The 23,001-nt window shown below is 38.5% G+C and overlaps 2 protein-coding genes across 2 annotated transcripts; both read left to right on the forward strand.

Annotated features, from left to right (window-relative positions):
* Positions 1-1,260: 1,260 nt before the first annotated feature.
* LOC149030359 (uncharacterized) lies at positions 1,261-2,974 on the forward strand. Its single transcript, XM_089152833.1, has 2 exons — positions 1,261-1,595; positions 1,910-2,974. Exons 1-2 carry the CDS (start codon positions 1,463-1,465, stop codon positions 2,647-2,649), a joined length of 873 nt encoding a protein of 290 aa, XP_089008959.1. The 5' UTR covers positions 1,261-1,462; the 3' UTR covers positions 2,650-2,974.
* Positions 2,975-15,005: 12,031 nt separating this feature from the next.
* Positions 15,006-17,963, forward strand: LOC149030360 (pyridoxine/pyridoxamine 5'-phosphate oxidase 2-like). Its single transcript, XM_089152843.1, has 7 exons — positions 15,006-15,555; positions 15,717-15,766; positions 15,846-15,903; positions 16,028-16,060; positions 16,143-16,238; positions 17,145-17,312; positions 17,410-17,963. Exons 1-7 carry the CDS (start codon positions 15,448-15,450, stop codon positions 17,506-17,508), a joined length of 612 nt encoding a protein of 203 aa, XP_089008969.1. The 5' UTR covers positions 15,006-15,447; the 3' UTR covers positions 17,509-17,963.
* The last annotated feature ends 5,038 nt before the right edge of the window (positions 17,964-23,001 follow it).

The following is a 23,001-nucleotide window of genomic DNA, read 5'->3' on the forward strand; positions in this document are numbered from 1 at the left end:
TAAGTAGTTGTTAATAAGAGATGGGGTTGGATTGATCTGATCCTATTCCATTCCTAGGCTATTTCTTGCAAAAGAAATAAAAATCATTTATGAAATTTTTACAAAGGATCCACCAAAGTTTCTAAAAATCATTCATTTAGTCCACCAATGAAGATGGAATCATCTTCTTCTCGCTGATAATTTTTTTTTCTTTTCTAAAAGTCGAAACAAACCAGCTTGAAATTGTATGATAATAATTAAAAATTAAATAGATGTTGAGTCATAACTTAACCTTAAGATTTTGACCGTAGGAATACCATTGATATATAATTTAAAACATGAAAAATGTAAACATAAAAAGAAAAAAAAAATACACATTAATTTGCAAACTAAGGAATATATATGTAATTTATTTTCAAAGAATAATTAGTGGGGGTTGGATTCACCAAAATGTCCACAAAAATTGTCTTAACATTTTTATTTTTCCCGATAATGTCAATGAATCATAAAGAGGTGGGGGTTGGATTCGACCATTCTTGTTCCTTAATGCTGATTGCCGCCGCCCCCTCCCAAAAAAACAAACAAAAAAAGAGAGGGTGAAATCCATGTGTGAAATAATCTATAAAGAATCTGATAAATACTAAAGTCTAATATACACGTGAATTAATTAGCCAAAAACAAAAAAAATAAAAAATAAAAAATAATAATAATAAAAAGAAAAAGAAAAAGAAGAAGAAGAAGAAAAACGAGTGATTGAGAACGATTCTTGATTACCACTTTGATCCCCGACAGCTCAGTGCTGCCCAAGTTGAGCCCAAGTTTCTAACGGGAAGAAATTTGGTACCGTTCATGTGGTGACGTGAGCTTCACCAAACGAAAAATAAGTTAAATATGTAAGCGTTCCAGATTCATCGTCACAGAATATTCTGGAAATGGAAATTTCCCTTCACGTCAGCCACAGTGATATATCTTCCGCTTCGTTGATGCATGCACAGAAATGCCACAAAAATACAAAATGAAATCTAGGAATTCCTGAAATAAGGGTAGTTTTGATAGTTTGATTCTTCATAGAATGATCGGTTGGCAACTTGCCATGCATGCAACGCAAGCCGTGCACGCGAAGAAGAATTGAAGAAGAAGTGATGAAGATTGAAGGGCAGATAGAAGTTGATGAAGAAGGGTCGTTGAGCATCCCCTGTTGTCTACCGAAACTTCAGAGCTAGCTAGCTGTTTCCCAGAATGACCCTTCTGGGGATGAAAATACCCAGTACGTTATCAGATTTTGACAATTCTCAGAACCCTCTGTGATGCCAACATGTATTGGCTATTATTCCTCGTGAGGTACAGTAGATCGCTTATGGTTTAAAAGGGTCATGAAGTTATCTCATGTTACATGTAGACGTAGTGCACCATCATCTGAGCCTCTGGTTTCCCTCTTCACCTGGGGGTTAAAATCCCAGAGAAAAGAGGGAATTCAAGGGAGATGGGCAGAGCACCTTGTTGTTCTAAAGTTGGTTTACGCAGAGGTCCATGGACTGCTAGGGAAGATACATTGCTTACTAACTATATCCAAGCTCATGGTGAAGGCAACTGGAGATCTCTGCCTAAAGAAGCAGGTATCTATATATTTTAGTTGATTTCCCTGATCTCAAGACCTCAAATCATTTTATCACTCGTCATGATTTCTTCCCTTTGGCCCCCAGTAATCACAATCTGACCACAAACTTACTCTTGCTCTCTCAAATTCAACTAACAATCATAATCCCTGCCTTTATTATTACCGTTAGTGTCGATCATTGGTGAAGAAAGAAGAAAATGTTGGATAAATGGTGGAACTGCATCTGGGTTACTGTTAGTTTCTTGATTCCTTCATATTCAGAAAACGAATCTTACTTGTTTTGCTTGTTTGTGATTTGGGTGTCCAACAAAGGGCTCCTTAGGTGTGGGAAAAGTTGCAGGTTAAGATGGATGAATTACCTGAGACCTGATATCAAGAGAGGGAACATCAGCCCAGATGAAGAAGATCTGATCATCAGACTCCATTCACTTCTGGGCAACAAGTGGTCTTTGATCGCAGGAAGATTGCCCCATCGAACTGATAATGAGATCAAGAACTACTGGAACACCCATCTCAGCAAAAAGCTTAGGAGCCAGGGAACAGATCCTGATGCCCACCAACACAAAACCAAACGTGGGCCCAGAAAGAGAAAGACCAACAACAATGGCAGCAACAAAAAGCAAAAACAGAACAAAAATGTGGTGGGTTCAAATATTGGAGGAGATCAGATTCATCAGACACAAATGAAGATCTATCTCCCAAAACCCATCAGGTTGAAATCTCTCTCAATGACAAGGAACAACAGTTTCGACTACAACACTACTCTGAGTGGATCTTCCAGTGGCTATAATGGAGTAGTTGAAGGTGAAAATGGAGCTGTTGGTACAGAAGCAGTAGAATTTCCGTTTCCATTACCACCTATTGATCTCAATGACATTGTGAATGGTTGTCATGTTGGATGCGAATCTGATCAAGTGCCCACAAGGGAAAACATGTTTGAGAACCTGTACGAGGATTATCTACAACTCGTCAACACAAAAAAGGAAGAAGAACAACAACAAGAAGAAGATCAATTGCAGTTAGATTCCTTCGCAGAATCCTTATGGGTTTGATGATAGAAATAGCCGTCTAAACTGAATCTGGAGAGAAGTGGAGTCAGATTAGTGGAAGAATTTAGAACAGTATATAGAAGAAACCCATGATTGAGACTTAATTTTCCTTCACATAACTATCATGCCCTGCTCTCTCGCGTTCACCTTCTCTTCCCTGCAACAAAAACTGGAATTTTTTTTATGTTTCTCTTGTCTTTATTTTCATGCCAATATGTACAAGTTTGTATCTGCACATAACTAGTAGTCAATTCTCAGTATGGAATTATAACTATCAAGTTTAGTCAATATTCTGGACAGAGTTGGTATTATTATAATATATTCAGCCTCACACACAATTGAGTCTCGATCGCTTTTTTATCACGCGTTTTATTTCGTACGAGAATTACGCTTGTTATTAATAAAATAATTCAGAGGTAGGACCTCTAGTCAAAGTTCGAAAAGTCGATTTAAAGTCGGGTGCGTGGTGCCACCCAAATTGATCCTTTAAGGTTAAGTTAAACTTAATGGTGTTCTCTTGTTCTGGGGCGGGGACGTCGGTGTTTGACGTTTTGTTTTCAGAGAGAAAATGCATCGCTTTTCTTTTTAGAAAATCTCTTTTGGTTTTTCCGCTCCAGGGGAGACTCTTCCCGACGGAGCTAGGGCTTCCCGGAGAGGCGGTGAGCATACCGAGATTCTTCCCCGAGGACAACAATACATCCTCAAAGGAACCGAAATCATCTCTCGTATTTCTTCAACGGTAATTAATGGAATCCCGAACGAAATCATCTCTTTGCCTTTCATGCATCCAAACATTTCTTTAACGGACGTAGGTAACAAATGCCAATCCATAAAATTACGCTTGGATTGAATTGAATTGAGTTGAATTCCTACGTCGGGTTTCTTAGATGTGGAAAGAAAACTTCACCACCGAGAATTCGGATTCGGAAACATTGTAAAACCACAAAAGCAAATGCGGTGATGGAAAAGTTTTCCACATGGAGATCGAAGATGCTTCAATGGGAGATGTCAAAAGCCATGGGTAGAAGAATATTACTCATCAACGAATTGAAACCAGCGAAGGCGAAAATAAAAACAAGAAGAAGCGGTGAACCTAATTTTGGGGTTTCTCTTCCCCCGATGTGGTTCTGGGGTTTTCACAAAAGAGAACCGTGCTCGGTCATGTCCCGGGAGCATGGAACTACTCGCCGGAAAATGCGGGGTCCGCGATTATTGTCGACATTTCGAGTCGGCGATATTGTGATTTCGCACCGAAATTTTCGGCGACTTTTGGTATATGTCGTTTCGTACATGGGTTTCGTGTCGCCCTCTAGCGACTCAACGATTTTCGCCGACAAATCGCAAAATGTCGGCGACATTTTGTTCCATGCCTCTAGTAGGTCTCTCGTGGGCCTCACACAAAACTTACAGTAAAAAAATGTCCGATGGAGAAGTGATCCAGACTTAGCAGAATTTCGAAATAAACACGGCTATTTCTTAATCCAGCAACTATTAACATTGCACCAGGGCCCATTTGGAGATTTTTCTTTTGTAAGAAATCATCAAAAGATAAATTATTAGAATTTGAATATGAACTTTCACACATTCGCAAAAAAAAAAAAGAAGAAAAAAAGAAAAAGAAATTCCACACATGATCAATTAATCATATCTTACATATTCAATGTGCAAATTGTCTAAAAAAAACCTTAACCTGAAAAGAAAATTGTTAAATAATTTACATGGTATTGTGAATGTGTTGGTCGATGCAACAATGCAACTGATAAATATTGGTCTTGAAGATCAGGGGAAAAGTTTTACCTTATAAAATAAAATAAAATATTAAGCTCAGTCAATCCGTACTAACATATACCCAATTCAAGCATATCTATAACAAAATCAACTGATGCTGTTCCAGATTGGAACAATTATTTCACTCAAATTATGGGGTTACGATTCCTAATTGGATTAGAATTCATCTGGACTGGTTTGATATATTGAAATTGTAATTTTTTTAAACCTTGGTTTAGGTTGAATCAAAATTGGCAACAAACCCGACATCATAGTGGCCCTAAAAGGTTTTGTATTTGGCTCATCTCTTTGGAGGAAATTATACAATGAGTATTCAATAAGTTCTAAGATTGAACCATGTATAATATTCTAATCCAAGAAAATACAATTTGATTAGGTTCAGATCGTAATATGATTTAACCACAAATAGTTATCTGGGTAATAGACGTGTAGGACCTCCACCATTTGGTCAAATACACGAGTCCCATTGAAATCCAGATCTTGGCGGGCCATTCGCCCATCCCCCTCCCCTCTAGATGGATGTCACATGGCCTACCCATGGTACACTGATGGGCAGATGCCTGGCACAGGCGGAGAGGATTTGGACTCGTCCCATTCCCTTCAATCATGTCATCTTTTTGATGGGGCAAACTTGAATATTGCTCATTATATGCGCAACACTTGAATGGTAGAGATTGAAATCTCAACCGAGATTTCGATCTCGACCGTCTATCTCACAGATGGTTGAAAGTGAGACGAACGGTCCAGATAGAAATCTTGATCGAAATTTCAATCTTCACAGTTGGTAGCACAATACTGCACATTAAATGCGCAGCACTGAAGTTGAACCCCTTTTTGACAGGTTGGGTGCACATGCATTTAAGATGTAGGGTTTCAATGGACCTTTTCTTCACTTAATCCGGCCCAACTGGTCAGGACAACCATCCAATCCTATGGACCATTCGTTCAATGTTTTCTCTCTCTCCTCTCCCAATATGGAGCAGAAATTTCATCTCAATGGATCATTAAATTGAAAATTTATGATTGTTTTCTTTGTTGATAGTGTTTGAATTGGGAATCCTTTTACCCAAAGAGGTCAAAAGAATTGGGAATCCAAAGCATGCAATTAGATCCAATCTGAAATCTCCAATTTGACATCTTTAATTTTATGGTAACGATTCTGGCACACTTATTTTGTGCCATTTGCCCACTTTGGCACAGAAATCAGCAAAAACATGTATGGTAAATCGGTTCAACTTTTCTGTGCTGGTTCAGCAAAACTGTACTGAACCAGGCAATTGGCACACTTATGCTGCGCATTAAATGAGCAGCATGTGCAGCGCACGGTCGAGATTTCGATCTCGACCGTGATTTCGATCTCGACCGTCTGTCCCTAAAAACCCTAAATTGGAGCTTCTTGGGCAAAGAAGCAATTCTGTCAAAAATGCGGGGCACAACCTTGTCGTTGACGGTACTTAGGGTTATCGATGTAATTTCATCGATAACCCTAAACTCCTCATCACTCTCTCATCTCTCTGCACTCTCGTCTCTCTGCAATCGACTTCTGCACTCTTGTCTCTCTCAACGGTCATCTTTCAACGGTCATCTCTCAACGGTCATCTCTCGCAGCCTAGATAACCTCTCGTATCTCTCTCGTCTCCCTCATCTCTCACAACTCTCCCAAGTCTTGCAACTCTCTCTCTCGTCTCTCTCATCTCTCCCAACTCTCTCAATCTCTCGACTCCAAAACGAGTCTCTCCAACCGATCGTGTTTGGAAGCATTTCTGCAATCGATCCTCTATTTGGAAGCATCTCTGCAGCCAATCTCTCTGTTTGGAAGCGTCTATGCAACCGATCTATTTGTTTGGAAGCGTATCTGCAACCTATCTCTCTGTCAGAAGTTGAAGCCCTCTTGTGCAAGCAAAGCCCTGTCTATGCATCTGATCGCTCTTCAACCGAAGCCGTCTGCAACCCACTTCTTCATCTTCGTTCAATGTGAGTGGAGGTTATCGATGTTTGCCCTGTCTCTGCAACTGTTCATAGTTTTTTTTTTTTTTGCACATAGTTGTTCTGAATAAGAAAACCTGATTCTTTCTTATTTTTCTGATATTGCTAAATTCATTTACTGTTTACATCGGAGCACAAGGGTGTCATTCCTTTTGACTGAAATGGAATTTTTTTTGCAAGATTTTATGTTCTTGGACTTTACTTTGATTGTTCAATTCTATTGGTTTTGTTTCTGAGAGTAATATGTTGGGATATTGAGACCTAATTGTTTGGTATATGATACTTGGATTTTTCATTTTTATGTGTGTGGCAATTGATTGTTAGATTACAAACAGAGTTATGGAAGGTCTGATGCGTGCGAGACTGAGACACAATTACTTCATGGGATATTGAGATCTCATTGTTTAGTACATGATACTTGGATTCTTCATTTTTGTGTGTGTTGAGATCTTGTGGGTGGCAATTGATTGATGATTAACAGAATTATGGTTCTAAACTAAAAAGATTTCATTTTTATCTTTGTGTTCTTAAAGTTGGTTTTTAATTCTCTTTTTTCCCCTTTTGTTTTACTTTAGGTCAGTTTGGATCTTGGGTATCATTTTTGGGATTTGGTACAAGGTTTGGTTTCATTTGACTCAATGTTCCCATGCATCAGTTTTGTTTTGAAGTTTTGGAAAAAGGACTCAGTTGATGTTTTGGTTGAGTATCCAAATGGGAAGTGAGGAGTATTTATTCAGCTGTTGAAAGCCCGATTCAACAGTCTGATGAGAGCTCTGGTAATCAGCCTTAAAAGCATTAAAAGTGAGAGCTCTGCTAATCAGCCTTAAAAGCATTAGTCTGATGTCATCAGTCTGATGAGAGCTCTGCTAATCAGCCTTAAAAGCATTAGGATTGAGAGAATACCTTGTCTTTTTCCATACTCAACAAAACTTCCTCCATCCCAGAATTTCCTTCTCTATGGTCTAATCTAACCTAAGACCCTTGATGCCATTCGACTTAGGAAAATTAATCCCTTGTTCCTATTTTTGGAGAATCATTGAGCATCCAGTTTGTACTCAGAAAAACAGAGCCCTGATGCAGTAAATGCAGTAAATTTTTATTGAGTCCAAGCTGCTATTAAATTCTCTATTTGTAGAGTTAGGTATCTGTTTATTCCTTGGCAGTGATAGTTTCTATTTTGATGAGAGCTCTGCTAATCAGCCTTAAAAGCATTAGGATTGAGAGAATACCTTTGGTTCATATTTCCTTTCTCTGCTGTATTGTCTTTTTCCACACTCAACAAAACTTCCTCCATCCCAGAATTTCCTTCTCTATGGTCTAATCTAACCTAAGACCCTTGATGCCATTCGACTTAGGAAAATTAATCCCTTGTTCCTATTTTTGGAGAATCATTGAGCATCCAGTTTGTACTCAGAAAAACAGAGCCCTGATGCAGTAAATGCAGTAAATTTTTATTGAGTCCAAGTTGCTATTAAATTCTCTATTTGTAGAGTTAGGTATCTGTTTATTCCTTGGCAGTGATAGTTTCTATTTTGATATTCGAGCATGTGACTGAATTATAAAGCCTGGTGGTTCCTAAAAGTTAGTTTCTACAAAATGTGAGAACTAAAATCAAGGGATAAGTTAAATTAAGAAAACAGCATGAACGATGTTTGTTACCTACGGGGTCTTGTTTCTAAATGGGTCTGAAATCCTTTTAGTGCATAGAACTTAATCCAACAGAGTTAAGTTAACTTTGTCTTGTTTCACCTTTATCTATTAATCCTCTTGTTCAAGTAGTATATTTTACATATCAGATTTCCAGTCTACGATTGCTTCCTTCTTTTCTAATCCCCACTAGATCCATCTAATCGAGGATTGGGTTTTGTGATAAGGATTGGAACTTAATTTGGGTGCTTATTTCTTAACTGGAGCTGTGCTTGATGCAGACCAGAAATCTGTGTGATGGTTATGGTCCTTGTGGGCATCTAAGAGTTTTTATTTCACCATCAATGGAGTGGATAGAAACCACTCTGGCTTTCTGTTGGAAGTATCTTCAAATTCCAACACTTTCTTATGCTGTTATTTTATATGTGGAGAATTACCTAATGAAAAGATACAATATGCCTTTTCTATAACAAAAGAACTCATAGATTATGCTGACTAGCCTACTAATTGTTGCAAAATTATGGAAATTTAGAAGATGAGGGAAAGCTGAAGGACTAAGTTGAAGTGTGGTCAGAAACACATTCTCTGCTTATGAGGGTATCATATGAAGTAGGATAACAGATCAAGATTTGTTTAGCAGTTGATATCTAGAGGGTTCTTTATTGGTTTGATCTCACTCTTGTTTCCTGTTTTAAATGCTGGTACATTGTTTTGAAGAAAAACTTTTGCTCAGTTGTATGCATGTTAAACAGATGATCTTAGTTCTCTCCACCCACCCCCACCCCCACCCCCACCCCCACCCTCTTATTTGATTGTTTCTTCTCATAGTATGTTGCCTTATTTGTGACAGCCAACACAATGCAGTTAACTGCTTTCTCCATTCTTTATTTTGTTACCTCAAGGAGTTGATTAAGGAACAATATGGATGATTGCTTCTCACAAGAAATGCCCAACCTACCTACTAGTATGAATAATATTTATATACTTCATGTCTGGAAAGTTTCCAGTTCATTATGCCTATTCTTTAAGTTAATGATTGTGGATTAGAACCTGAATTATTTTCTGTTCCAAAATTTAAGTCAAGATAAATGACTTGAGTCCTAACGAGGTGACTTTCTTGGGTCTTCTAAATGCTTGCAGCCATGGAGGTTTGGTTATGAAGGAATTGTGTTTTACAGTAAAATGGTTAGAAGATGTAGAGAACATGGTGATGCAGATACCCAAAGAGATTGTTAATGTGATTGTTTGGAGGACTCTTTTGGGTGCTTGTAGCTTCCATGGGAACATGGAGATGGAGAAAGGGTATAGCAGAGATTATGTTCTGTTGTGAGCTTTCTGGAAAAATATTCGAGTCCTCAGCTTTCTCTCCTAATTCAATACTTAATATTTCTGTTTCACATTGACTTTAGGCTCTAGACAGTTTAACAAATGTAAAAATCCCTTTACTGTATATACTTGTAGTTCAAGTTTTTTAAAACATGTATTACCTATCAATGTGTATGAAAATGAGGAATGGAAGAGCTTCGATTGTGTTCTCTTTCCTCCCCCACCGCTCTCTTTCAATGGGTCTGCCTAATTCAAATATTATTCACCTTAATATCCTGTTTCCATCCAAACACTTGGCACTTTAGGACTCTAGACAGTTTAACAAATGTAAAAATCCATTTACTGTATATACTTGTAGTTCAAGTTTTTTAAAACATGTATTACCTATCAATGTGTATGAAAATGAGGAATGGAAGAGCTTCATTGTGTTACTCTTTCCTCCCCCACCGTCATTCTCTCTCAATATATAGAAGTTGGTTGCTCTATCAAATATTATTCACCTTAATATCTGTTTCCAAACACTGTGCAAATTAGAAAAAGACACTAATCACTTAAAAACATTATAATCTCACTTGATGTATGTGACTACCTGTATGAATTGAATCAGCATATTTACGTATTTTTAATTATTTTATATATAAAAAGTGATTAGTCTTTCCTCCATAGTTGTGGGAGTTTTTAATTGTGCTCTTGGTTTTTGCATGAGTAATAAATTCTCTGACCCAAAAAAAAAAAAAATGGTCTTCTTCCACTCCATAGTTGTGGGAGTTTTTAATTGTGCTCTTGGTTTTTGCTTGAGTAATAAATTCTCTGACCCAAAAAAAAAAAGGGCCTTGGGCTTAGACGGCTTTGTTTTATGAGGAAAATGTTCGGTTAAATGACTTTACTTGGTTGTTAGACCAATTTGGTTCACCTCCCACATGCTATCCTCCGCCTCTTCCACCACATACATTTAATTGGAGATCCCACATTCGAAGCTCATGTTCACTAAGAGAGCAGGGGTCTCACTGCCCTAACCCCTCATTCTCAAGTTTGGTGGTTCTATTTTTCATGGTAGAGAATTTATGATTTCTTCATATTTTTCCATCACATAATAGAAATGAGGTCCACTTCTAAATGTTAACAAAATAGATCAGAGATGAGACCCCCAGTAAACCACATATGAATTCCACTCTTATTATGTGATGGAGATCTAGCTAGACTCCTCCCTCCTTCCTCGATCTTTCTATCTAAAAAACAACAAATTGGGAATAAAAGTAATCACAAGAGAAACCGTGAGGAAAGACAAGCATGACTACTTGTAGAGCCTATTGGAAGGCAAAGGTTCATGTAGCAAACCCCATATACTTGAGATTCTCCTAACTTGTGGGTTGCCTATAAGCTATAAACAAATAATCAAAATTTGCTTATGAATAAACATTGTATCCATAAAAATGAATCAAAATCTATCCAATTACCAATAGGATGTAAACATAAAGAGTTGTTCCCACTTGAATATTGGATGCTAGAATTACTGTCTCCGCAATCCACACGTAGTCAAATTTGAATGGTTCGGGTCAAATCTAGATGTGGATGTCAATTCACTCAACTTTGCCAATTTGCCTTGGAACGACGAACACAACCTAATAAATGGGCATCATGATTGCTTAATTGGTAAAACACCTATGCTAAAACCAAACTTGCAGATGTCTCTGCCTTTCCAATTTTTTTTTTAAATTCTTGGTTTTTCCTTTAGTTGTCCTTCTCACCCAGTAACTAGCAGGTCCTTTTTTTTTCCTTTTTCTTTTTTTTAAGGGGGTGTGTGTGGAAAGCATGCAGGTTTGACGATAGAGAGTAAATATGTATTATATGTATTAGTAGAAGGAGAGAAGATAGAGAAGATTGTCAATATAGTCGTTCAAATATTAGGTTGGGTACCTTATTTAGAGCATCTGCTCAAACTGATATCTGTCACTTTAGAGTCAATGTTGTGGTCTGCCCAATAAGAGAAACAGCCAATTTGGGAACCACACTATGCTGAATTTTTCATTTTTTTTTTCTTCTTTCAATTATTTCCTGAGATTTTGGATGTGTATCGTCTGTGGATTTCAAAGGCATAATTCTTATACACAAACAATTCATTTTTTTCCTACTTAATACATGGTTTATCATCAAGACTAGACCTTTCAGTTTCCCTCTCCGACTAATGAATCGGTTGGATTTACTTAGCCAATTTGGCATACCCTTTTATAAAATGCCAATAGTAGCTTGTAAGGCCCAAGAGGCCTCTAATGTCTAGAACACTTTTTGGTGTGGGCGACTGCAAAAGATATGGATTATTTTACCTGGATTCACTGCAAGCCCTTTACTCGAAACCTTATTCCCAAGGTAGTCATAGTGAGCTGCCCAAATGAACACTTGGCCCTTTTGGCAAATAATTGATGGACCTGTAGAGTATCAAACACCTATGTTAAGTGGGAAATGTGAGTGGACCAAGATGGGCTATAGACCAAGAGGTCATCAAAGAAAACTAAAACAAAGTGGCAGAGGTAGGGGCGAAAAACGTTGTTCATCATGGATTGAAAGGTCGAGGGGGTGTTAGTGAGCCCAAATGGCATGAACAATAACTCATAATGACCCTCATGAGTTTGGGATGCCGTTTTGTGGATATCTTCCACCCGTACGTGAACTTGATGATAACTCGATTGAAGGTCCAACTTAGAAAAATAACGGGCTCTCGTGCAATTCATCAAATAACTCATCGATCGTTGGGATGAGAAACCGGTCCTTAATAATAATAGCATTTAGGGACCGATAGTTGACACAGAACCTCCAAGTACCATCTTTCTTCTTAACCAATAATACGGGAGATGAAAATGGGTTTTGATTGGGCCGTATGATACTAGATCTTAACATGGTGGTCACTTGCCTCTCCAATTCGTTTTTTTTTTAAATAAGGGTACTGATAAGGTCGCACCATAAGAGGATGACTTCCGAGCTATAAGGGTATGCTATGGTCTTGGGTATTTGGCAGAGGAAGCCCATTCAGTTCAATAAAAATGTCCTCATAGTCCGTAGCTTCTTGATTTATGGAGCCCAGTTTTCTATGTGGCTCCCTGGTGGCCCATTCATAGATAATAAAAGTAAGGTATCTTGATGGTGGGCTTATGGTAAACCTTTCAGCCCATGATAGTGAATTGGTTTTGCTGAGGTACCTACTAAGACCGTTTTAGTATGAACCACCTTAAAGACAATGGTTCGTTTTGTGTAATCGAACAATATTGGGCCCAGCTGGGCCAACCATTGTACTCCCAATTTCAATTCTGCCCAGACTCAACTTCCCTAGGGGAGGTCTTGGGTTCGCACCTACTCAGTGGCATTAATATAAAAGCTCCCCTCGAGGAAGTAAATCGTGGTGCGCGCAAGGCGGGCCGGATGAACCTCAATTCCAAAAAAAAAAAAAAAAAAAAAAAAAAAAAAAAAGCTTGGACCATCGTGGTATAATTCTGTATTGCATAGGTTTGCACAAAATTGTGTGTGCTACTGCCATCAACCAATATTTGTAGAGGTTGTCCATTAACCTACCCAATAAAACGAAGAGTGGCCAAAGTAGATATACTTGCTAGTGAATGATAGGAAATTTCAGTGGTTAACACAAAATCAATGTTTTCCATGTCAGTTGCATTCGTTATATCACCAGGGCACACAACACCTTCCTGACCGTCGTTGTCATATTCCGAGAGCGGTAGGTGCCGCGATTTACAATGATGGCATGGAACATATTTTTCGTCGCAGTTGAAGCAAAGTCCTTGTCTTCCTTCATTGTTGCATCTCTGTCATCGACAACCATTTAATTGGGATTCTGGTAGTTGCAGGTGGAGAAGAAATTTTCAATTGTACATAACTACTAGAGGAGCTAACTATTGGCAAAAGTCTTGTAGATAATGGTGTGGCATTGCTATATGGGCATTTCGATTCGAGGAATTTTTGCTCCTGAACCCTTGCAAGCATGACGACGTCCATTAATTCCTTCGGTCGAAAAGCCTTGACCTCTCCTTGTATATTAGATCTGAGGCCGGATACAAAAAAAACTAACCAAACAATCGGTGGGTAACCCTTCCAAACAATTAGCAAGCGCTTCAAATTGAGCTTGGTAATCCGCAACTATTGTTGTTTGGGTCAGCTTGGCTAGAGACACTCTTGGATCATAGAAGTCAATCAGTCCTAATCGCATTTCTAATGCTCGAGTAAATGAAGACCAAGTAGTAAATAGTTTGGCCGGCTTACCCATTGGAACCACTGTAATGCAAGCCCTTCCATATGAATTGAAGCTAGATTGAGGCATTGGTCATCTGGAGTTCCATGTATTTCGAAAAATTTCTCAACTCAGAAAATCCATCCGATGGGATCAGCGCCATTGAATCTGGGAAAGTCGACATGGGCAGCTTGAGTTTGGATCGAATTGGTCGATGTGCTCAACTATCAAAGGATCTCTTCAACTTGTCGTGCTCTGGTTCCTTCAGCCATATTCTATAGGTTAGACCAATGATTGATTGGATTGGTTGATGCGCTCAACTGTCAAAGGATCTTTTCAACTTGCCATGCTTTGGCTCCTTCAGCCATATCCTGCAGGTTAGACCAATGATAGAGATATATGAACTTTAAGTTTAAGAGAGAAGAATTGGGAGAGATTTAGACGAAGGTTAGAGATTATTATCCTTCTTACATCATGCTTATAAAGCCTATAATCAGATAATTTTTTGTTTTTTGGGTTGGACCGACCTCTCCATTGAGAAGTCAGTTTCTTCACCTTCCATTGGTTATAATCAGGTAAGTTGTTATATGTCAGCCAAGGATTTTTATTTGCAGCAGCCGTTGCTCGCTGCTGCTAAGGGTCTCGATTGTGCCACGTTAACACAATAGAATCCAATGGTTCAGAAGGTAAGGATGTATTTATAAATAATTTTTTTATCTCTTATACTTAAGATTTAATATTTTTATAAATTTAAAAAATAAATCCCTGGATCTACCCGATCCTAAAACCTCCCCATTTCTCAATGATCATAAGCATGAAGGGTTTGTCAACAACGACAACACCACCGTGTATAGAAGAAATCGAAGAGGAACAGGAAGAGGAGGAAGACAAGTCGGGGCTCACTCTAGTTCAGTAAGGCTGCGTTTGTTTGAAAAGGTGGGGTGGGAAAAAAAAAAAACATGTGAGTCCCATGTGTAGTGGGGTGAGGGAGAATGAAAGGAAATGAAATGGTTTTGTGAAAAAGTGATTGGGGTGGGTCCCACTTTTTACTTTTCCCTAACTTTTCCACAAAGTCCCACCAAATATGTGGGGTTTTAAAATGGCATGGGGTGGGAAAGTTGGACTGCCCATCAAGGATACAAGTTTCTTTTATTCAAGAAAACTTGTCTCCCACTTTCCCACCCCATGCAACCAAGTAATATACTATTTTGGGATTTAAAAGAAAAATAAAAAATTTACACGTTTTTCAAGAATTTTTCCACTCCTGTTTTTCCCACCCCCATCTTTATTCATACAAACAAACGCAGCCTAAAAGAAAGGGCTCGATTCAGGAAAAGGGTCTTTGTCATCATCGTTTGTGTCGCGGTCGACAGCGAAAGATGGGAGGAAACGAGGTTAGAAGTGACAAGGCAGAGAGGAGAATCGTAGGCTCGCAGAGGGAAGAGATCGAGGTGCTGTGTCTGTCACTCCCCTACCACTCGGCCACAGGAGCAGTACTCTGTCACCTCACCTGCCACCTTGATGCAATTGTTGTGCAGCGACCTGCAAATAAAAATCCGTCAGCTAGCACATGCTACCTAGTGAATTAGCAACAGTTGTATCCATATTTCCCTCCAAAAGTTCCCTCATATGTAATCCCTCAAATAGCCAGGTGCACTCTCCTCTCCCAGGAGTCATTGAAGAAGTTGGGATCTGCTGAGATATCGAATCGGTATCTTTTTTCTGGGTAATCACAAGAACTAGGAATTTACCGAACGAGGATCGAGTTGGGCAGAGAACGAAGGATCAGCGAAGAAGCCATCGTACGTGCATCGGTGGTGATGGCGGAAGCTCACACACGGTTGGGAGCAACAGTGCCTTGGAAGCAGCTCCTCCTCAAAGCAATCGATTCCAACGCCAACCTCAAGGATCTTTACTACCTTCAGCTCGTAACTCTTTCTAACCCTTCCTTCCCCTTTCGTTTTTGTTCAACGAAATTAAATCCCTGTTAAGCAAATCTGTTCTTCCCTATTTACTGTTTAAACGTGTCTCTTCGTTTCTTCCCAATTCCTTGTACTTGGGTGTTGATTCGTCAATTTTGTATTTCCAGGCGACGGTACGACCGAATGGTAGACCTGCTAATCGCACTGTGGGTTTCAGGTCGGTTCAACTCTCTCTCTGTCTTTTGAAATTTAAATATATCTGATCTTTTATTTCGATGGGTTAAATTATATTTCAGAGGATTTTTAGAAGGATCAGACAAGATTCAAATCAACACGGACGGCCGCAGCCGGAAGGTATAACTTGTTCGATTTTATGATTTTTTTTTTCTTCTGCTTTTGTATCCCCTAGCCCAGGAGAGTCCCCTCTTTCATTTTGTACGACTATTAATGAAGTTTATTTTGAATTCAAACTCTGCAGATTGAAGATATTAAGCACTGTCCTTTTGCTGAGGTAAGTTGTCTTTGCAACTGATGTATGCCATATACCCCCAGTTTGATGTTTATACTAGGGTTTTCAAATTCTGTGATTGTAGATATGTTGGTATTTCAGCGACTCACGGGAGCAGTTCAGGATCAATGGAAATATCGATGTAATTGATGGGTCAAATGCTGATCCTGTTAAGCTACAGGTAAGAATGGGAGCTCTGCATATTCTACTGCAAATTTCAATCCTGATATGTTGTGTATTTTGCGAAGTTAAACATACGGCTTTCAACAACTTCCTAGGCTGAGGGACGCAAAGATTGGATTTTTCTTTTTTTCCATGTATGCCAGGCCATTTATATAGGATTACAACCTTTCTCACACTTCAAAAGGGGAAGAATGACAAAGAAGTTGGTGGGAGCTGGAGTAAAAGTAGAAAGAATATTTTCATACATGATACATGTCGCATTCTGCATAATGAGTCAGCTGTGGCTCTCACTAAACTTGCAGATTTCTCTGCCTTTCCAATTTTTGATTTTAGATTCTTGGTTGCCCTTCTCACCCAGTAGCTAGCAACATGGTATGAGATAATTGATCTGTACTAATTTGAGTGAATATATTGAACAATTGTTTTAGAGATTCATCGTTCAGACAGACATCAGAGCAAGCAGGTCTTTTTTTCTTTTTTTGGGGGTGTGGGGTGGGGTGTGGAGAGCATGCAGGTTTGAGATAGAGAGTAAATATGTATTAGTTTTAGGAGAGAAGAAAGAGAAGATTGTCAATATAGGTCGTTCAAACAGTAGGTTGGGTACCTTATTTAGAGCATCTGCTCAAACTGATAGCTGTCACTTTAGAGTCAATGTTGTGGTCTGCCCAATAAGAGAAACAGCCAATTTGGGAACCACACTATGCTGAATTTTCAAAAAAAAAAAAAATTTCAATTATTTCCTGAGATTTTGGATGTGTATCCACCATCCTCTGTGGATTTCAAAGGCATAATTCTTATACACAAACAATTCATTTTTTTCCTACTTAATACATGGTTTGTCATCAAGACTAGACCTTTCAGTTTCCCTCTCCGACTAATGAATCGGTTGGATTTACTGAAGCAGCAAAGGGAAAATGCTTGGTTTGCTTGTTCTTTGAAGTCACAGTTGCAATACTTGGGACCTAGCCCAGGTCTCCCATATATCAGGGAAGAATCACCCAATGTGTCTCATTTAGATCCATCTGCCGGCCCTAATTGTGCGTATTGCCTTTTGATATTGGACCCAGAGGAGGTATGCTATTTTCCAGGCTCATTTAGTTTCTCTTCTATCTTTAAATTGTTCCTGTTATCCATATTAATTTATTTTTAGCCATTTATCTCTTTTGCAGGTTGATTATGTAAACTTAAAGAGTAATGAGAGGCTGTTATTTAAGTCGGAGAAATGTGATGAAGGAAAATCTTGGGTTTCTGAGAAAGTAAACCCATAAAACTGTTCCCCTGTGATCCGAGATTGGCTGGATGTACCATGCCACCAGTCCTGTCTGAATTATGCATTGCCAGCATCAGATATTAGGGTTTTATTTTCTCTTTGTTCTTTTTTTCATTTTTTCTTTCGGGTTGGGCACTGGGTTCACCCCTTTTTTTTCTTTTCTTAATTTTCTTTCTCCATGTATCTAAGATTTCCCTTGGAAAAACAGAAAGTTATTTAGGGAAAACATTTTGATTTGTTATTAGCAAACATCGAAAAAGATGTATTTTTAATATTGTTAGGGTCAAAAATTATGGTTCAAGCCAAAGGAACCAGACCAGATTATTGGGTTAGGTCCATGGGCTAAAATCTAGGCCAAAGAGGATTTGCCCGGTAATTTCTCGGATTTGCCATTACAGCTGGCTTCATGCAACTTCTCCGCTGAGAATAAGACAAATATGATACTCAGCATTAAAGGCCCTGACAAGGTTCTCAGCTTAGCATTGAAGGTCCACAAGAGGTTTTAAATGATCTTGTTGACAAAGGAGTCTTTCACGTGGTCCAAGCTTTGCCTTGGAGATTGGATTTATCTTCGTGTCCCCTCAACTATGGACATGTATCACATCAAAGTCAAAGATGATGTTAACTTTTCAATCAACTAACAAATCTCTAGCTGGTGTAAAAATCACTCAAGCAAGTTAGCTTGTTGAACAAGCCACTCCAAGAAACCATCTCCACCCTCCATCTCATCAGCATTCAAAAGTTGTGAAGCATGCTTTCTTTGGAGGTATGACTCAAATTTATAATCTCTCACCAAGCTTGGATGGGGTAAGCTCTGAACATTTCAGCCACAACTCTCTTTAACTTTCTAACCCTTCAAGAGCATGGTCTTCATCAACCCTTGGGGTCGTCACTCCTCAATGGAGTCTTTGATTTACTGGATCCGAATAACTCGATCATCTGAGGTGGCTTCTCATCCTCAAAGGCGGCCCATTTTCACTTTGTTTTGGTCTCAGGAGCAAGAGTTGGACCTAGAGCAAACCGTGGAGCTAAGACTACATTTTCTCCACCAACAAATACATTGTTTGATCATAATTTCATTAGGATCTTAATGAACTAATAACAAAAGTGGCATGGGTTCATTCGTACAAAAATTGGACCGCACTAGATACCATGTTTGAACCATTATCCTGCATCGATTAAATATTGAAACCATATCGAACTGTTTTTGCAAATACCAAAACCATACCGTGTAAATACAATAGGGTTCTGATTTTTGGTTCAAAGTTGGTACCGTACCGAAACCATACCGATTGACACCCTTACTCATGTTCACTAAAAGAGCAGGGGTCTCATTGCCCTAACCCCCTCCTTTTCGAGTTTGGTTCTTTTATTTTTCATGGTAGAAAATTCGTGTTTATTTTCATATTTTTCCATCACATAATAGAATTGGGGTCTACTTCTAAATGTTAACAAAATAAATTAGAGATGAGACCCCCAGTAAATCCCATATGGAACCCACCCTTATTATGTGATGGGAATCTAGACTCCTCCCTCCTTCCTCGATCTTCCTATTTAAAAGGACTCCTCCCTCCTTTCTCAAAATTTCTATCTAAAAACAACAAATTGGGGATAAAAGTAATCACAAGAGAAATCGTGATGAAGGATAAGCATGACTACTTGTAGAGCCTGGTGGAAGGCAAAAGTTCATGTAGCAAACCCCATATACCTGAGATTCTCCTAACTTGTGGGCTGCCTATAAGCTATAAACAAATAATCAAAATTTACTTATGAATAAGCATTGTATCCTTAAAGACGAATCAGAATCCGTCCAATTACTAATAGGATGTAAACCTAAAGAGTTGTTCCCATGTGAATATTGGATGCTAGAATTACTGTGTCCGCAATCCACACGTGGTTAAATTTGAATGGTTCAGGTCACATTCGGATGTGGATGTTAGTTCATTCAACTTTGCCAATTTGCCTTGGAATGACGAACACAACCTAATAAATGGGCATCAGGATTGCTTAATTGATAATAACCAACACCTCCTAGTGAATAAATCATGTATTCAACTCTTTGTGATGCTATATGTGATATTCCCCCCACCACCTAATATTAAATTGTCAATTTTAAAAAAACCTAATAAATGAGCAGGGCAGCCAGGAAGAGTAAAACAAACCTAAAACCAAAAACTAGGAGTTTGTATTTGATAGAGATAGAGAAACTTTAAGAATTGGGAGAGATTTAGATGAAGGTCAAAGATAGATCAAAAAGGCTAGAGATGAGAGTAATATTCCTTGCTTTATTATCCATCTCGCATCATGCTTGTAAAGCCTGTAACCAGGTAAGTTGTTACATCTCAACACACTGCTACCCAGCGAATTAACAACAACTGTATCTATATTTCCCTTCAACAATCCCTCCACTTTCTATCATTGGGATTTTGGCGGTTGTAGGTGGAGAAGAAATTTTCAGAGCTTGTACGATGACTGTCATCCAGGAGCTAACTCTCTGCCGGGGGTCATTGTATATAATGGTGGGATCTCTAAGATATCATGGCCGTTTCGATCCCCGCAGGAATTTCCTTGCTCTCGGTGAACCCTTGCAGAGCATGACGACGCCCATGTAATTCCTTTGCGCATTGAAAAGCCTTGGTGTACCTCTCCTTGTACTAAGTCACGATCTGAAATCGGATACAAAAAGAACTAACCTAAAAATTGGTGGGTAACCCGTGGGCTTCAAAGTTGGAGCTGGGTAATCCCCATGAATTGTTCTTTAAGATGGACATGTGGAATACAGATGCATGGATCATTGAAGTCGAGTAGGTCCAAGCGATTGCCACTTTGCCAATGGGTGCACAAATATGAAAGGGACCAAAGGAGCGCTTTGAAGAGCTTCTAGTTCAGCTTGCAACCACAAAAATTTGGAGACCAGGCTGTAATTCAACCGTACCCTGTCACAATTTGAAATTCATTGTTAGATATGGTGCATTGGTCAGCCTAATGTTTCTTACAAGTTGAGCAAGGATTTTCTGGCGAGTTAGAGCTTCCATCCGAGGCACTCAGCTCTTGCTTCTACTGCAACATTCACTATGCTACTGGGAATATACCGTATTAGGATTGAATGGTGGGTTACCATATAACACTTCAAAGGGGTGGTACCAATGGAGGAATGATCCAGATATTCCCTGGTGTTGTACCAGAGCTGCCGCCCAACTTAGGAATTGAACCCATCTACCAGGTCCATTGGCAATCTTTTGGGCATCAATTATCATTGTCAATTATAAGTCTTTATCATTTTAAATTGTTTGGCATCTATTCCGAGTATTGTTTTTATTGGTGCAACCTCCAAAATCCAGTGAATGAACGGTTTGTCCATTATGGATTATGATCCCAATTTCATTAGTTTGATTTGGAAAGTTTACAAGATAAAGTTGAAAAATCAAGATGAGGTTAAATAATAGTCAATACACATTCCTTTATAACAACAATACTTTATCCTTCTTTTCTCAACTTGTTTACTCTCATTTTTCACACTTCTTTATCTTGGCACCAGAAAGTATTTTCCACTTTATAATTTATTCTCGTAAAATTCAATACCATTGTTAGATTCGACCAAACATGCATTCTTGTACTTATTTATTTTAGGAATAGGCACCCTTTATAATCTTTGTTTATAAAACCTTAGAAAAGGGTCCAAGAGCATTTCAAAATCAATTCTAATCTACCTAGACTATAATTGAAGACAAGTAAATACAATAGATGATTAGAAATTACCTAACAAGGAGTGTGACACTTTACCCCTTGTGTGAGTGTGATGCAATGAGGAATGAATCCCCAAGTGATATGATTTGCACCATCAATAACCTTTCAATAAAAAGCCTTCAATCACCTCAAGCTTTGCTCTAATGAGCTTGCTTAAATACATTGGTATGTTCTTCAAGGTGTGGAGTAAGGGATGAGAGGCATAGAAACATATCAAGTTTTCTTCTAATTTGAGAGCTTGAGAGTGTATGGGGAGTAGTTGATCAATTGTTCAAGGTTCAAGGTCTATTAAATGGGGTAGAATTGGGCTTCCCAATATAAATTAGCTCTTATCCATTGTAGTACCAACATATCCCAAATGCCCCAACCCCCAGTCATGGAACTCCTGCAAACGAGGATCCGATTTTAGTCTAAATTGTGGCGGTCGTATAGAAGGTTGTTCATCAAAATTGGACGTCACGGAATCAAAAAGGTAATATAGCATAAATAGAGATCTTCCTTGACCAAATCAAATGCCCAATTACATACTAAGGATTCACTTCTCTTATAGTGATCTAGCCAAAAAATCAATACTGATTTTTAATTACTTAATTAGATGTAAATTAACATATTTCTAACAACAACAATAAGCCTTGTCCCAACTATGGGCGCTCATGGATTCTTGCCCTCCAATCAAGTGCAAACATAGACTTGAGTTGGGTTTTCATCAAATTTGTCATAACTATCAATCCCTCGCCTTCATACAATCAATTTACTCTCTAACCTGTCCTAAGATCAATCTAAATTAGATCACCCCACCTATATACTATAGGGTCCCTAACTCATTAAATCCTCCCACCGAGTAGGGCCTTCATGCATATCATATATACATATATATCCCTATATATATGTCATATATATAGTCTATACATATATATGCTATATATATATATATATCATATCTATAACCATCGATCTAGCATGCATTGACTTAAGTCCTAATTTGCTAAATCTTCTTGCTTGAGCTTGAATTGATGAACATTGATATTTTATAAACTAAGGGTATTCGATTGTACTCCATTCTTCATGCTCATCTTGACTTAGACTTCATGTCTGGATCTTGGCTTGGTCTTGGCCTTGACTTGGACTTAGGCATTTGACATTGAGTTGGATTTAGTCCACTTGCTCTCATATTGAACTAGACAAATGCAACTCAGTATAGCTTTTAGTAATTCATGTTTGTTATTATCAAAACTAATGAAGGCTGATGTGGCACTGCTGATATGGCATTTTCCAACAGAGTTGTTCAGCCATTAAGTCTTGTGGAGAACCAATCTTGGATGCATGGTTAGTGGAAGCATTGCTAACTGTTGAAGGATCTCTTCAGCTTTCGTGCGCTTCTTTTTTTAGCCATATCTAGGAGGTCCAACAATGATAGAGACGGAGGAACTTTAAGTTTAAGAGAGAAGAATTGGGAGAGATTTAAACTAAGGTAAGAGATAGATTAGAGAGGCTAGAGGCTAAAGATGAGAGTAACATTCCTTGCTCTATTGTCCATCTCCCGTCATGCTTATAAAGCTTATGATCCTTATTGTATTATCCATCTTGCATCATGCTTATAAAGCCTAAAATCGAATAAAGTTTTTTTTTTTTTTTTTTTTGTACAAAGACACTTATATATAGAAAAATTGGGAATGGGATATTACATATGCCACCATAAAGGGTTTAACCCACGACCTAGAAGTCAGGTTCTTAAACATTCTAC

The sequence above is a fragment of the Hakea prostrata genome, chromosome 1 (genome assembly GCF_041222555.1).
Source record: "Hakea prostrata isolate BN-2017 chromosome 1, UWA_Hpros_2, whole genome shotgun sequence".
NCBI classification, from domain to species: domain Eukaryota; kingdom Viridiplantae; phylum Streptophyta; class Magnoliopsida; order Proteales; family Proteaceae; genus Hakea; species Hakea prostrata.